Source organism: Lissotriton helveticus, chromosome 1_2 (assembly GCF_964261635.1).
Source record: "Lissotriton helveticus chromosome 1_2, aLisHel1.1, whole genome shotgun sequence".
NCBI lineage: Eukaryota > Metazoa > Chordata > Amphibia > Caudata > Salamandridae > Lissotriton > Lissotriton helveticus.
In genome coordinates, this window is record NC_136058.1 from 231,135,326 (window position 1) to 231,150,857 (window position 15,532).

The following is a 15,532-nucleotide window of genomic DNA, read 5'->3' on the forward strand; positions in this document are numbered from 1 at the left end:
CAGGGTTCCTGTAAGTTGACAGCATCGCTCCCAGTCAAGCAGTGACATTGGTGGGCCCAAATAAGTATTCCTTATATCCGGCGTGTTGGGAGGTGGCTGAGCTTTATCAGTAGAGTTGCCTGGCGAGCAATACTTAATGATGTCATAAACAAGGGAAGAAAACCCTCTTGGCAGGGTACAGACATACAATAGGTGGATTAAGAACAATACAGTAGGACCAGGTCCCATTGGTACCACTCAACACAACCTGACAGTTTATCACCGCAGTAAAAAGGAGAAATTGAACAATATAACAGAACGGACTTTGTCTAGTCAATGGAATGCTCATTGAGGAGATGTAATGAAGGTCACAACTCACAAATCCTGTGTTCACCACTACATCCGTGGAGCTGCCATCGTCCCCGGACGCTGCAGTGGGGGAGTGGCTGCGCCTGGTCAAAGTTTCCGCAAAGTCCATGCCGTCTTGGGTGTGTTGAAGATGTGGAGTATACCATTATCATCAATGTGCAGATGTGCGGGATAGAGCTTTGCGTAAGACACCTTAGTGGAAATGAGGAGCTTTTTAACCGGTTGGTATTCCCGACGAGCCTCCTGTACTGCTGCCGTAAAGTCTGGGTAAAAGGCAAGCTTATTACCCTCATGAGTAATTTCACCTCTTTCCCGAGCCAGTCGAAGGATGGTATTGCGATCTCTATAATTTAAGAGATGGGCTATGATGGGACGAGGTGGTGCGCCAGGTGGAGGACGGGCAGCCAGGGATCTGTGCGAGTGCTCAACAATCAGCACTTTGGAGAAATGTTCAGCGCCAAAGATGTCGCAAAGTAATTTCTCAAGATATGTCTCCAAGCGGTCTGTGTTTGTGGATTATGGCAAAACAGTAAGGCGCACATTGTTGCATCCCGACCTGGCCTCCAAATCTTCATTATGTGCTTGAATTACAGCAACCACCATCTCCATAGAAGCTGTCTTCGTGGTCACCTGCTGTAGGCCATCCTCCGCATCTGAAATACGTGTCTCTGCCTCACCAAGGCGCATCGCTTGCTTGTCTAGTTTCTGCGACATGTGGTCCATGCGGAGGTTTAGATTATCGATCTCACCATCGATGGACTGGAGACTTGCTTGAACAGCGAGAAGAGTTTTGTCTAGGTTGTACTAGGACCATCGAGTTCCGAATCCGAAGCCGCCTGTTGGGATGTCTTGGTGGGCCGGCGAGGCTCAAAGGTGAGACGCGGTTAAGTGCGCTCCGATTTCCCAATGGCAGCACAGGTAGACCTGCCTATGGAGCTGCACAGGTGCCAGTTAGCGGTGTGGGCACGTCCGCCCACAACTCTCTTAGGTGTGTCGTAAGTGAGGACCAGTAGCTGCCGAACCAGCGAACCGTGGTGGATCTATACCGGCAGTAGGAAGTAGGAAGAGTCCACCAGCGCTCGCAGTGCTCCTCACCTCACCCAAAGGCGATTCACAGTTATGAGCTAGTTATCAATCCCCACCTTGGCTCTCAAAGATGGACAGTGGTTAAGGTTGGGCCACGGATCTGAAGAAAAGCTAGTAGCAGAGCACCAACGGCAGGAAACTGAGACCAGCAGAGCCCACAGGCGGCGCAGGCAGGCCGAGCAGGACGTAGATCACACAGCCTCAGCGGTCCGTGGGCCCAGGGGTTTAGTGTTAGGTCAGGCCTCAGTGCACGTGGCAATACCGCAGACCTTCATAAGGAATTGTGGATATCTCAGCCCCAAGGCTAGAGCACATAAGCTGGGCTGAGCGCACAGGGCGGTACAATCGGGATCAATCACAGCGGGGGGGGGGGTCCCAGCACTAGTCTGCAAGCGGCGAGCTCACGGGCGCGCCAGGGTAAGTGAGCCAGTGGTGATGAGGCGCGTAGGCCGCAGCAGCCAGTATCAAAGGCCGATAAGTGAGGGAGGGAGGGGCACAGACCATAGTACGCGCCCAAAGCTGCCGCCACCCGCCATCGGGACTGAGCAGGAGTGCCGGCCCGGACCAACTGCCCAGGCCTGCAATCACAGTAGAGGAAAAGCAGTCCCAGTAGCCCGTACTTCGAAGGCCACACGAGGCTCGGCAGGGACGGCCCCGGTCTCGGCGGCCAACTCAGCCACCACCAAGGCGCGTCACAGCTCGAGCCAACCGCGCGGTCCCCACAACACCCGGCCACAAGCGACTGCCTCCAACACCCTCTGGTCAGGTCGCAGCGTGGTTCGCGCTGCACTCATCGCACTATCGCCGCCGGGTTCCGCACCGGGCCGCCATGATGGGGATGCAGGCCTCAGCTTTAACGGCTCAGCTCTCAGCTATCCTCTCACATCCGGGGCATCGCAGGGCACCGAAATGTAGCCCTCATATTCTGCCACCGGACCGCTGTATTGGAGGGGTCGATGTTGCCAGGAAACCAGGATATTAGACGGATATGCAGCTCAGCCTGCGGAGCTGCTCTACAGAGCAGCCATTTTGCGATGGGCTCTCTAGCGCCCGCCTCGAGATGACATTGCAGTAATGTCAGTGTAACAGCGCACATACCCGACTCTGGAGGCATGTTTCTCTGATAGAATGAGAGGTAGAGGTTTCTCAGCATCTTTAGTGGAAGAAGGTCAGCACATCAGACTTTTTAAATATGTGATAAATAGGAAGGGTCAGACAATATGCCTAATATCTTGCTGATCAAAGCAGGCATGGGAGACAAGTCCAGCAAGAATTGTCCTTCCTCAAATCATTAGAAACTCAATATTTTCCCTGTTCTGTTTTACAAAACTGAGCAAGATCCAGCTCTGGGTTCCCTGTAGACCGCCTGGCAGACTTAGGATCATGAGCTGCTGTCGGAGTAAAAAGGGTGTAGAAACCAAACAAGCCAATGTACCCAACCAGCAGCTTGATGAAAACTTTAAACAGAATCGGTAATAGGGCAGAGTCTGGAGGGAATCTGAAGGCCATCCCTGATCGCTGGTGGTGGAATGAAGGAAATTAAATTGACTGTGTGATTCTTCAGAAATGAAGAAAACAACTGGAGAGCAGGCCCTGCCTGCCCGTGGTGCCAAGACATTAATTTAGGATGGAATCGGTGACACCATGTTGATCTCACCTTTATCACACTAGGTTCAAAAACTCTTCTGAAGTTGCCACTAGTGCAGATTCCATACTGTGGTGACCACAGCATACTGGGTATCCTTAAATCTGAGGGGTTCCAGTGGTGTGGTTTTGAAAAACTGAAACCTTGAATGCTACATTATTTGTTTAAGTGCCATTGCTTGACTCTCACTCTTAGGTTGGTCTGGTCCAAGACGTGTTCACTTTTGTGTAATGCGCATATCCTGAGTTCCATTGGACTCTGGCAACCTCCGTGAATCCCACTGTGGGAGCAAATAGGAGATTGCACCCGAATCGGAATCCAGAGTTTTAGTGTTGTTGCCACACATCTACAGTTGTTCATGGGCACCCTCTTCCTAGGAAAAATAATCATAAAGTGGCAAACATGCGGCACTGTGGTACACAAACACTAGTGCAGGAAGTTATACCTAGTATCTGGTAAAGGGTCACAACTACCACACCAAGTATGTACAGCAGATTGCAGTTTTGCCGACCTGGTTCAGGTGAGTATTACTAATATGGTAATACACTGCAGATGATGCAATGTCATAGAAAAGTTGCCTTGTCGCAGCTGTGCTGGCATTAGGAGATCTTGGTCCTAATAAGGTTCAGGTTTCTAGCTTTAAACATTCGATCCCACACTCACTCCCAACAATAGGCTGTTTTTCGTGTGATTAATGCCAGCTGACGATTATTGACTGTGACATCAGAGAGGAGTTGGCACAGCATCTCAATCCTGAGCCTAAACTCTCACCACACCTGAAGGAGGATACCTCCAAGCAGTGGCATGATGCAAAATGATAGGTCGCCCCTGCAGAATGTAATTAGGGGCCTGGAGTCTCCCATATTGCAGAGATACTTATTGGCCTTAGGAAGAATGGTCCCTCCTCGAAGGTCCAACGGTTGGGGGTTCCAGGAGGATTGCTCCCCCAGCGCCTCAGGGGTCGGATTTGCACCTGAAATACTTTTTCTTCTACACACTGGAGAGCCAAAGATCATGGAGAGTCATAAACTGACCTGTAGAATCTAGTGCTTCTTCGTCCTGATCACTTTAAAAAAATGTTACGTTTTAAAAAAAAGAGTGGCTATAGTCGTATTTGATGGATATGAAGTTTATGCAACCTCATAAGATTTTCCAGTCAGTGCAGATGGTTTTTTGGTGGCTGGCGTTGAAATTTGAAGTTGTGTTTTTTCTATGCTTCTTATTTATTCTTTCATATATTCCTTTATGTCTTCCTCTTTGAAAACAATTAATAACAATGGATTCACAAATGTAAAGAGAGCTTTAGGAGACAAGATAGGATGAAACAGATAGAGTTGTTAACATGGTGCAATAATCCGTGTGTATTCTGGGAAAACTGATTTATTCTGTTTCTTCAATTCCGCAGTTTAAACAAGATGGAGTGATGCTGGCCAAGTTCGTGTCATGGACACACAAATACAACTACGGATTTCCACTGTGGATGGGAAATATTTACGCATCTTTGCTCATCAATCACCCTGAATATGCAAAAGTTGTCTTCAGCAGAGGAGGTGGGTAATCGTAGATTTATACATTTTTCACATTAGGAAAATCCTGGGGTTAAAAAAAACTTAGGGCCACATGTATTAACCAATTTTGTGTTTGCAAACGAGCCGATTCACAGAATTGACCCGTTTGGGAACACAAAAAAGGCTCTTTACGTGTACTGTTTTTGCGATTCGGTACCTGTTGCCGAATCGCAAAATGAGTTTGTGATTCAGTATTTTAAATGGATGTGTTTAGGGTGTCCCTTCGAAATACCGAATTGTAACAGTATGTATGAATGTTTTCTGACCTTGAATGCGGTCACAAAACATTTGCAATTTACCACCTACTTCAAGTAGGTGATAACCAATTCGCAAATGGGTGAGGGTCCCCAAGAGCCCCCTTTCCCTTTGGGATTGTTTGTAAAAGCATTTTTAAGAGCAGTCATTGGTCCCACATACCACTGCCTACTCCTAAAAAATTAAAAGAAAACTTTTCTATTTTGTTTTTTAGGTGCACACTTTTTTCCTTTAAGGAAAACGGGCTGCATTTCAAAGAAAAGTTTGCTTTAGTTAAAAGCAATCGCGGACATGGTCGTCTGCTGACCCCAGCAGGCCACCATCCCTGTGATTTTAGCGATTTCTAGGGTGTCGCAAATTGCGACCTACCTCATTAATGTTAATGAGGTAGGTCGATTTACGACCATCTAGGAATTGCAACTGAAACTCACAAGAGTTTCACACATTTGAAATAGTAATTTCCTAATTGCGATTTTCAGGAAAAAGCAAATAGGAACTCGCCATTTCAAACTTTCCTACATGTGGCCCTTTGTCTTTTGTATTTGTCCTTTTTTCTGATTGGTTAATTATTTGGATCTCCCTACTTTCCATGCATCAGATAACAGAGAACTTCTGTCACCATAGCATCCTGCTTTGACGACCTTAGTTCATGCCATCGTCCTTTAAAGTGATTAGACCTTTGAAACCCCATAGCTAACAAGGACTTGAGTGCACATTAAATTGCTTGATTTTTACTGTTCACACTTCATAAATGGGTGGGGGTTAAAAGGGATTTGGAAAAGGCAAAAAGACTGAAGTACTACGAAAAAAGCAATCATTTGCAAAGCCAGTAAGCTGAGTTCCCTTTTAATTATAAACCAGACTCACTAGCATTGTGTTGGGATCTGATGTGTGCACATGCCTTTATATTTACAAATGCATGCTCCTTTAAATGCACCTGCACGCTTTGAGTTTAGAACCCTGCTTCAGGGTAGTGTGCTCCATAACAGTCAGTTGGAAACTGTGGCTTACAAGCTGGCTGTGTGTTGGTGGTGCCAGAAGATCAAATAAAGAAGATGAACTAAGCTCTTGTTGAAGTCATCTTTTAACACTGGCGACAAGCTGAGGCTGGATTGGGGACCAGCTAGCTGCACCACCAACTCCCCTGGAGATACCTATGGATTGACTACACGGAGGACTTCTTCAAATTGATTTTGCACGGTGAATGTCATCACACTTTTTACAACCGAATTGACTTCTTCGGTATTGTTCCTGCCTACCTTCGTGGTTCGTCCAAATTAAAAAGGTACGAGATTTGGGCTTACCGCTACTCACTGCTTGCTCGAGCGCTTTCGGTTGCTGCTCGTGAGCGCACGAGTCATGGAGCTGTGGTGACGTATGCGACTCAGTGACTGTCACTTGCGGTCCACCGAGAGTAAGGGGGAACTTCAATCCCGTGCATACAAAAGGATTCCAGCAGGGATTCCTGCTCAACGTCAGCGTTATCACGCATGACACGCACATAACTGCATCGTATATAAGGGCACCATCTTGCTTTTCATTTCTTTTCCGTATGTGTTTCTGATAGCATTGGTAACCGGGGCAAACAATGTATCGCCACCTTTAGCGCTACTTATCCTCGGCAACACCTTGGATTATAAGCATGGTAAGGAACTCACAATTCAACATACCATACACTGGTGAGATTTATTTTCTTCACGTTTAAACTGAACTGAACTGAAATTGAACTACAGATTTCTTCATGTATAATAGCTGCGCTTAAGTTCAGCTATGTTATACAAAGCTTACTCTTATAAATTGAGTCATCAATCTAATGAGCTATAATTACACTGTTTAATTCACTATGCTTATACTGATCTAAGTTATATTGAGACTTACCTGCTACCGTGATACTAAAAGTACCTTCCACAGCTCATTTCTCCTCCTGTGCAGTTTGTCCGTGGGACATCTTTTACAATAGCGGCAACCAATATGTCTCAACCTGCCGCCTTGTTCTCTGAAAAGGGCGAACCAGCATTGCTCTGGAAACAGTGGGAAAAGATGTTTGATTCGTACATCGTGGCAATCGTGAACTTCTCAGAACACAGGAAGAAGCCATTCTTTTGCATAATATGGGTATTGAAGGGTGCAACATATACAAAAGCTTAGATGAATTACCTACTGGTGAGGGTGCTGCGGTACCAGCCGATGCATTTGAAATGTCTTCAAATGCTTGAATGTTACTTTGGTCCTTGCTTCAATTTAATGTTGTAGAGACATAAGTTCTTCATGAGAGCAGAGGAACCCAACGAAAGAGTAGGTAATTATATTGCTTTTTTAAAAGTGATGGCTCGCACTTGCGGATTTGGTGAACTCACAAACTCCCTTATACGTGATCGATTGGTTAGGTGCACTTATATTAATAGAGTGCAAGAAAAACTCTTTGCTAAGAACCCGTCTCCTAAAGAAGCCATTGTTGAGGGGCTTGAGAATGCATCGGGCTGGGTGAAGGAGATGAGGAGTCATACACTCACTTACAATTCTGAGATAAATGTTGAGAAGAGACCAGCACAAAATAGCATACATGAACTCGTAGGCGGAGAAAAGCAGACGGAACTGAACAGGGTTTACAAGGCTGTGGTAAAACCCAAACCCAAAACTCTTCTGGATAATGGTAAACCTAAGTGTTAGAGATGTGGAAGCTTCAATCATATGGCTAACAGCCCCAATTGTAATGCAAAACATTTGGCTTGTTGTAAATGTCGTTCCAAAGGGCACTATGCAAAAGTGAGTAGATCTTCAAATGAAGTGTGGGTTGATTAGAATGTGGATGTGGTCACTAACGGTTCACACTCTATTTTACTTAAAGTGAAGGATGGAGATGGTGATGTGGGTATCGTGACAATGCCCAAATGTACTGTAGAAATTGATGGTCAAGAATTCGTGGTGCTGGTGGATTCAGGTTCACCATTCACCATAACTGGTACAAGTTATGGGAGAGAAAAGTTCCTGAGAAGGTATTGCTTCCTCTGGATATCAATCCTGTCAATTATGGTTGCTCGCGTATTGATGTGCTTGGCTATGTGGTAAGGAAAATTGTGTTCAAGGGCAGGGAAACTACAGGCAAAGGGTATATAGCAAAAGAGGAGATAACTTGTTAGGTTTGAGGCACCAAAGGGATATGGGTATTATTCTCAAAGCCAATGCCAAGGACCAGGTGATGTTGGTTGAATGTGGGAATAGGAAAAAAAATGTGATCAATTCCCAGAAGTTTTCAAGGAGGAGTTAGGTCTACTAAAAGAATTCGAACATCATATTGTTTTGAAGGGAAAGACTAAGCCCGCTTTACACAAGGTGTGTAAGGTCCCGCACCTGATGTTTAAACCACTCAAGGAAGAGTTGGATAGATTACTAAAAGCTCAATTATTTGAGGAAATTGAAGCCTTGGAGTGGTTGGCACCAGTTGATTTAGCATTAAAAGATAGGGGCAAGTCCATTAGGATGTGTGTGGACTTGAGGAGTCTCAACAAGTGTGTCTGGGTGGATCGCCAATAACTCCCTAAACTTCTGAGTCCTTCACCATGCTGAAGAGAGTGGAGTATTTCTCCGTTCTTGATCTCTCTTTAGCATACCACCAAATTCTACTTCATCGTGGTACCAGGCTCTTAACATCCATCGTGACACCTTTAGGGGCTTATCGATTTGTCAGAATGCCGTTTCGATTAGCCTCTGTGGCAGCCTGCCTCCAAAGAATCATGAAACTGGTGCTTGGGAATATACCTAATATTTTGCTCTTTCAGGATGACATTCTTGTGTATGGTAAGAATGTAAGTGAGCATGACTTGACATTGAGGAAGTTGTTGGGTAGGCTAAGTGAGAGGGGGTTGACAGTTAAAAAGCAAAAGTGCTAATTTGGTGTAACCTCTGTGACTTATTTGGGTCATGTTATATCAGGTGAAGGTATTTAACCCAAATTAGAGTTATCAGAGAGTACTGTAGCCCTCCCAGTTCCGTCAGACAAGGAGCAAGTAAGGTCCTTTTTGGGACTTGCTGAATTCTATTAAAATTTGTCAAAGGATTCGCTAGTGTTGTAGAACCCATTAGAGCATTACTCAAAAAGGGACTTCACAAAACTTTCTGGTCTGGAAGGATGAACTTACCATTTACCAGGACACCCTGATGAGGGGGGAATGGGTTGTTCCTCCAACGAACATGAGGCAAGTGGTGATTAACCTTGGTCTTGAGGGACAACTGGGCAGAAGTCTGCCATTTCAGGGGAATATACTGGTGGCCAGCAATGGATCACCAAATAGAGCAAGTTGTGAATGGGTGCCATTTGTGTGCTTATAATGTCACATAGTGTGAGTAAGCCCCCCTTGTCTCCAGTGTGGGTACCTGAGAAGTCTTGGACAAAGTTGGGCCTAGATATCATCGGTCCTTTTGAGTTGCTACCGTCAACTGAGCGTTATGTGTTGCTGTTGGTGGATTATACATCTAAATGGGTGTCTACCAGGTGTGTAGATGTGGTTTCCACCAGAATGGTAGTTGAGTTCCTGAAGGATGAATTTGCGAGTGAGGGTTTCCTGAATATCTAGTCACTGAAAATGGGGTGCAGTTTACCTCAAAGGAAATTAGTAATTTTCTCAAACAGTTTGGCATAATACACCAGAGGACTGTTTCATATTTACCGCAGGCGAATGGCATTGCCGAGCGCATGAACAGGCTGGTAAAGGCCTGTTTACAGACCGCAATTGAGTCAAGGTGTCTATGATTGCTAGATTGCACAAGGATAATTATGCCCAGATCAGGTGGGGAAAAAATGGGGAACTAACAGAGAAGATTCCGATTCAAAGTGGGGTACGCCAAGGGTGTGTTCTCGCCCCCACATTGTTTTCCCTGTACCTTAATGATGTGGTTAGTTATTTAATGGGTTGCAAGAATGATGCCCCCTCGATGAACAAGACTAAAGTTCCCATCTTGCTCTTTGCTGATGACTCTTTATTGATATCTAAAAATCCCATGGGTTCACAGGCACTACTGGATACATTTTTGTGCATTTGCAAAGAGACAAGACTGGAACTGAACACCTCTAAAACTAAATTTATGGTGTTCGGAAAAGTACGGGCGGTATACGAGAGGTTAAGAATCTACATGAACCTTTGGAGCGGGTAAAAAGTTTTGATTACTTAGGCATATGTATGAATGAGATGTTAATATAAATGTAGGGCACTTGTATAGCGCACGAATCCACCCCAGCTGGGGTATCTCGGCGCTTGTATGAATACCGCTGTGGAACCCTTCCTGGCTTTTCCTTGTGAAGTGCCCCCTCCTGGGCACCCCCAAGGTGAAGCCAGGCATCCTAGCGTTGTGGGGGGCATTGTGGAGATTAAGCAAGCTATTGCCCAGAGTTGCAGAGTGGGACCCATGATTAAAATAGGCACCAAGGCGAGAATTATCAGGTCCGAGGAAATTGAACCCAAGACCCGCCGAGGCGGGAATTGAAGCCTGGTCCCAGGTTAGACCTCTGCATCAGGGTCTGCCGCTCTAACCATTGAGCCACACTTCTCCACTCCACTCCACTACACTTCAGATGCTTAGTTGGGATCATCAGTTGAGGAAGAGCTCCCTTATACTATGCCAAAGATCTAAATCAGTATTAAGATTTTTAAAACAATCATATACCCAACCCCTCTCACCGGCCCTTGAAATGTACTGTGCAAAAGCCCAAAGTGGTGCCCTCTACGGAGCAGAGATTTGGGGATTTGTCTCTGTAAATATTATGTTATGTTAAGGCCGTACTTTTAGAGCGCACGGCTACCCCAGGAGGTGTCCCGGCGCTTTGGCAAAGAGACCTGAAATCCAAGAACACAACAACAAACACTCGCTACAGTCACGGTGATTACACGGAAAAGAGCATGGTCTTCAGCTCTTTCCTGAAAGCTAAGAGGCTGTTAGCTTTGCGGAGGGAGAGAGGGAGCTCATTCCAGAGGCACGCTGCCATATATTGGAAGGACCGTCCTCCCATCCGAACTCGTTTGACAATAGGCACCTCCATTTTAGCCAAATAAACGAACGATTCACGAAAATAATTTTGCAAGGCCTCTCATTTCGCTACCTGTTTCTACACCGCTCTCCCCACTTTTTTATGATCTTAGGATAAAAAGAATAGGTGACTTAGCATCCCTGAGACCACTAATTTTCTGGCTGTGCCTTTGGACCACTCCTCAAATAACAGATTATCGCAATTCATTGCGGAAGGTCCCAGTGCTTAATGGGGCATGTTGGACTTTGGCCCTTAGGGCAGGTTCACCCCTAGACTTTTTGCTTGAAATGGTGACCTGGAGATGGTGATTTTGGGATTCTGCGCACTTTCACTGTGTCCCAGTGGAAAGTGCGTGCGCACTCTGAGTGCATGTGCTGAGCTAGGCCTGCCCGCCCATAGGAATGCATGGGGAATGTATGTGTCCCTGGTAGTTCCTGATGCGTGGGGTGTACAGGCTTGAGTCTGGTATGTGTGAACTCGTGAGAGTGAATGCTGCGAGATGGTGTATGCAGCATGTATGTGTCTAGTAGCGAAGCGCCATTTCTAGACATGGCTGTACGTGTGCTGTGAGGGTGCTGGCGTGTGATTGGCTGGAGCTGGCTGGCATGCCAGGCTCCAGGAAGTCTGGATGGGTCTGCCCGGTGGTGAGTGGGAGATCTGCATGAGTAATGTGTGGGAGGAGTGTACCTGTGTCCTGGATGGGCTGGGTTTTCCCCACACAATGCTGGCTCCGCCCCCCTGTGGTGTGTCTAATGACCCAAGCCCTGCCAGTGAATAGAGAGGGTGGTTGAGGTAAACAGAGTACTCAAGAACCAGCTGCGACTGGTTCCGCCCCCACTCTGCACCCTCAGACAAAGGAATGCACTGTATAAAAATGGGACTGTGTCCCCACTGAAGTTGTTCTCTTCCAGGATCCTGAGGGGGCTGCTGCTGCTGCTGCTGGGCCAGAGGACCGCCACTTGGGGTGTCTCCCTGCCTGGAGACCCAGTGTGCTGGCTCTGGGCCCAGCCTTGCCCCCTGCCCCTTGAAAGGACTTTTGCTGGACTTTGGGCTGTCCTCTAGCGCTGGGAGCGCTGGAATTGCCTCTTAGCGCTTGGAAGCGCTTGCAGATTCCTCCTAGCGCCTGGGAGCGCTTTATTTCGTCCTAGCGCTGGGAGCGCTGTGGTTTGTGCCCCCCTAGCGCTTGAGAGCGCTTGATTTTGACCAGCAGCGCCTGGGAGCGCTTCTGTAAGGCAGGTGCCCACCCTGCACTTCGCGGCTTGAGCGGCTGCCCACGCCGCATATTTGTTCGATTTATTGATCTACGAGGGAGCCCACTCCTCGGATCATCTGGGAAGCCGCCTGCCTGCCTAGAAGCGAGCCGCCGCGCTGCCCGCGGTGACCCGGAAGTGGTGAGGCGGCCGACCAATCACAGTGCGGCCCCGGAGAGGCCGACCGGAAGTCCCGCCCCCGCAGCCGCGACCCGGAAGTCAGGCAGGCCGGGGGCAGGACAGAGAGGCAGGCGGAAGCTGCTGCCTGCCGGGGCTCCCATGTGAAGGGAGAGCCCCGGGGAGAAGTGCTGCAGGGAGCGAGGCTCCCGTGAGAAGAGGAGAGCCCCGCCCGTCCCGAGGAAGCCGAGGAGCGAGAGCTGCAGCACCCGGTGAGTGGGAGGCGTGAGGGTTCGAGAGGAGGGGGAGGCGTCGGGGCACATTGCCGGTGCCCGCATCCCCCCCCCCCAGTGCGAGGTCCAGAGTGTTTAGAAGCCCAAGGGGCCCTCCCTCAACACAGTGTTCCCCAGAGCGGGGCCCCTAGATCGCAGGGGCATCTCACCAGAGCCTGAGAGGCTCCATCCGGGGGCAGTGTTGCCTGTGTTCCGAGCCCAGCGAGGCTCCAACGACGGGGCATTTCTTTAACCCTGAGTGCCCCCATTTCTGTGGTCAAGAGCCCTGAGGGGCTCTGGGAGGGCCATTGTTGCTTTGAGCCTGAGAGGCTCAGAGGGGACATTTTCTTGCTTTAAGAGCCCAGAGAGGCTCTGAGAGGGCCATTCGTCTTGTGAGTCCAGAGAGGCTCTGCAGTGCCACAGTGGTGGTTCTTGAGCCAGAGAGGCTCCAACGTTGCCCTAATTTCCCTGCACCAGTTGCCCAGCACTTTGTGGGCAACTGCTACGTTTAGGCCCCCCTGACTTTGGACACAGGGCGTCCTAGCCCCAGAGAGGCCAGTTGGCACAGGGACAGTCACAGGTGGTGACTTACGTGGGTTTGGCGCAATTGTACTTTCTGCACCTCTGAATGTGTTTTTATGCGTCATGTGCCTTACACCTCTGAATGTATTGTGATGCATCATGTGTTTTCCTCCTTACACCTCTGAATGAATGTTATGCATTGCATCATGTGTATGTTCTTACACCCCTACAGGTATTGTAATACATAGGTGGTTGTTTTCTCCCTAGTACAGGTGGTGCTAGTGAGGTCCTGGTTACCAGTGATTACTGGTTGTGTGCTATTTTGTGCTATATTCTATGTACTAAGTGCTATTTCTGAAAGTGCTACTTCTGATTCCTGACAGTGGTCCAGGTGGCCCTGTCTTGTAAATATCCCCCCTGTAAATTCTGCCCGTGCCTCTGGCACATTGTAAAGTGTGTGTTTTATCTAATGTGTTTTGGTGTAATACAAAGGCTATTTTTATATACCCTTGTGTGGAGTTTCCTTTGTGGTGGGCCTTTGGTTGTTGTTGCTGGGGTGCGTGCGCAAATACTTAGCCTACATCGCCTCCAAGTTTAGCCTTGCTGCTCGCGCCACGTTACCTAGAGGGTGAGTAGGGGTTATCTTGGCGTGTAACTCCCTTGCCCTGACTTGGGAGTGGTGGTCTCTGACTGACTTTGGCGAAAGCCCTGGCCAGCCGGGGATCCCATTTCCAACAGGGCAAAACCCTGGTTCAGACATATCGCCAAGTGGTGCAAATTATTGAACCTGATGGTCTTGTAGGAGCACCCAGAAAGGGCCACCAAACGTGATATTTTGACTCTAAAGGCCACATAGTGGAGTGCAGTAGGGGAAAATGATACTAATAACCAAAGAAATGGACAGTTATCATCTAAATTGTTAAATATTAAATCTAGCTCTTTGTTCGAACCCTTTCTTGACCTGATTTTACCCCCTTTTACTAAGAGTTTGTATGTTATGTTTAGATACAGCAATCTGCTATTGAAATTTCTGGGGAAAGAGGCGACTGGCCTAGCTCCAGAACTTTGCCTGGCTTTGCCGCGAAGTCAATGAAACTGAAGAACACATCCTGTATTTTTGCACTGAGCACCGGCAGCTGCGCAGGAGAAGGATTCGACCCTTATGCCTAATTCTATGTGCTAGGCAGTACCAGACTGCGTTTAGGATTTTAAAAGGAGATACATCAGGGCCAATAGTTTTTGCCCTTAGTCGCTTTTTATTTTCCTTCTGGCTGATTCGCAAACAATTCCTAGTATAGCAATGAAGTACATTTCTTTACTTTTTCTTCCCATATGCTACTTATGTATCTCAAAATGCCAAGTCGGTACATATGGTATAGTACCCTAAATGTCTGGAGACTGCATAGCATCCTTTTAACTCGACTAGGTCGAATGAATTTATGTATCTTCATACGCTTATTTTTACCTGATCCGGGGTGTCATTTGTACCTATGCTTGTAATGGTTTAATACTATTTTAATTGTATATTTATTTATGTTTTTATCTTTGTATACTTTGATGGTGTTTTGTACAAATGATCAAAGAAAGTTATGATGATGAGTCAAGGTTGCCTCCTAAAGGGTCCTGAGGGACATGTGGTGGACGCATGGCACCACACCCAATTGTGTGACTCAAAAGTCCCCATTTGAATTTTTGAGGTGTAGAACTGCCACTTCAAAATTAAATCCGGTGTGGTTGCCTGCCTGGGAGACGCCTAAGCTGAGTAACTGGGAGATCCGCGAGAGGGTGACTGATTATCAGAAGAAGTATAAACTGAGATATGTTGTGAAGAATTCTTTGAGTGAAATGAAGTGGTGTGTTGGTGATATCGTGTTGGTGAAGAAACCAGGATGGGAAAGGAAAGGTGTGACTGAATTTATGGCTCCTTTCACCATCAGAGACATCAGGAAAAATGTGGTAGCATTTTATACTGGATGCAAATGGACCATGTCCAGACAAGTGAGGTTTTCTGGTGGTGTTACAGGGGGGGGCGGTGATGCTGCCAACTTGTGCGTTGGATCAGTACTTACTCATTTGCAGTAAACAACAGCTGCTATTGATGAGGATATAAACATTGAGCAGAGAAGAAACATAAATACCACATAAGGTTATAGAGCAAAAGACCGCTTTATTAGGACAGGTGATCAGTCGAAACTTAAAAACATTACACCAATGTAAAAATCTCCGTATCTAATTACTACAAAGATAAACTCTCACCTCCCTACACTTAAGCACCCCCCGACATGAGCCAATCCTGAAAAACAATCCAAACATTTCTCACCATCCCATCTCATTTCCTTCACCGCAAATTCACTGCTGCCCCAACCATCTCTCCCCTGTGTTCCCTCTGCCAACGTCTGCCCTGCCCGGCCCAAGTCTTATGCCTCATCCCGTGATCCTTCTGCTTA

At 47.2% G+C, this 15,532-nt stretch overlaps 1 protein-coding gene across 1 annotated transcript in view; it reads left to right on the forward strand.

Annotated features, from left to right (window-relative positions):
* Nucleotides 1–15,532, forward strand: part of LOC144799978 (cytochrome P450 4B1-like) — a 549,397-nt gene that overhangs the window by 128,819 nt on the left and 405,046 nt on the right. The window contains exon 2 of the mRNA XM_078671637.1: nt 4,485–4,629. Coding sequence (XP_078527763.1) covers nt 4,485–4,629 — 145 coding nt within the window. The remainder of the gene's footprint in view (nt 1–4,484; nt 4,630–15,532) is intronic.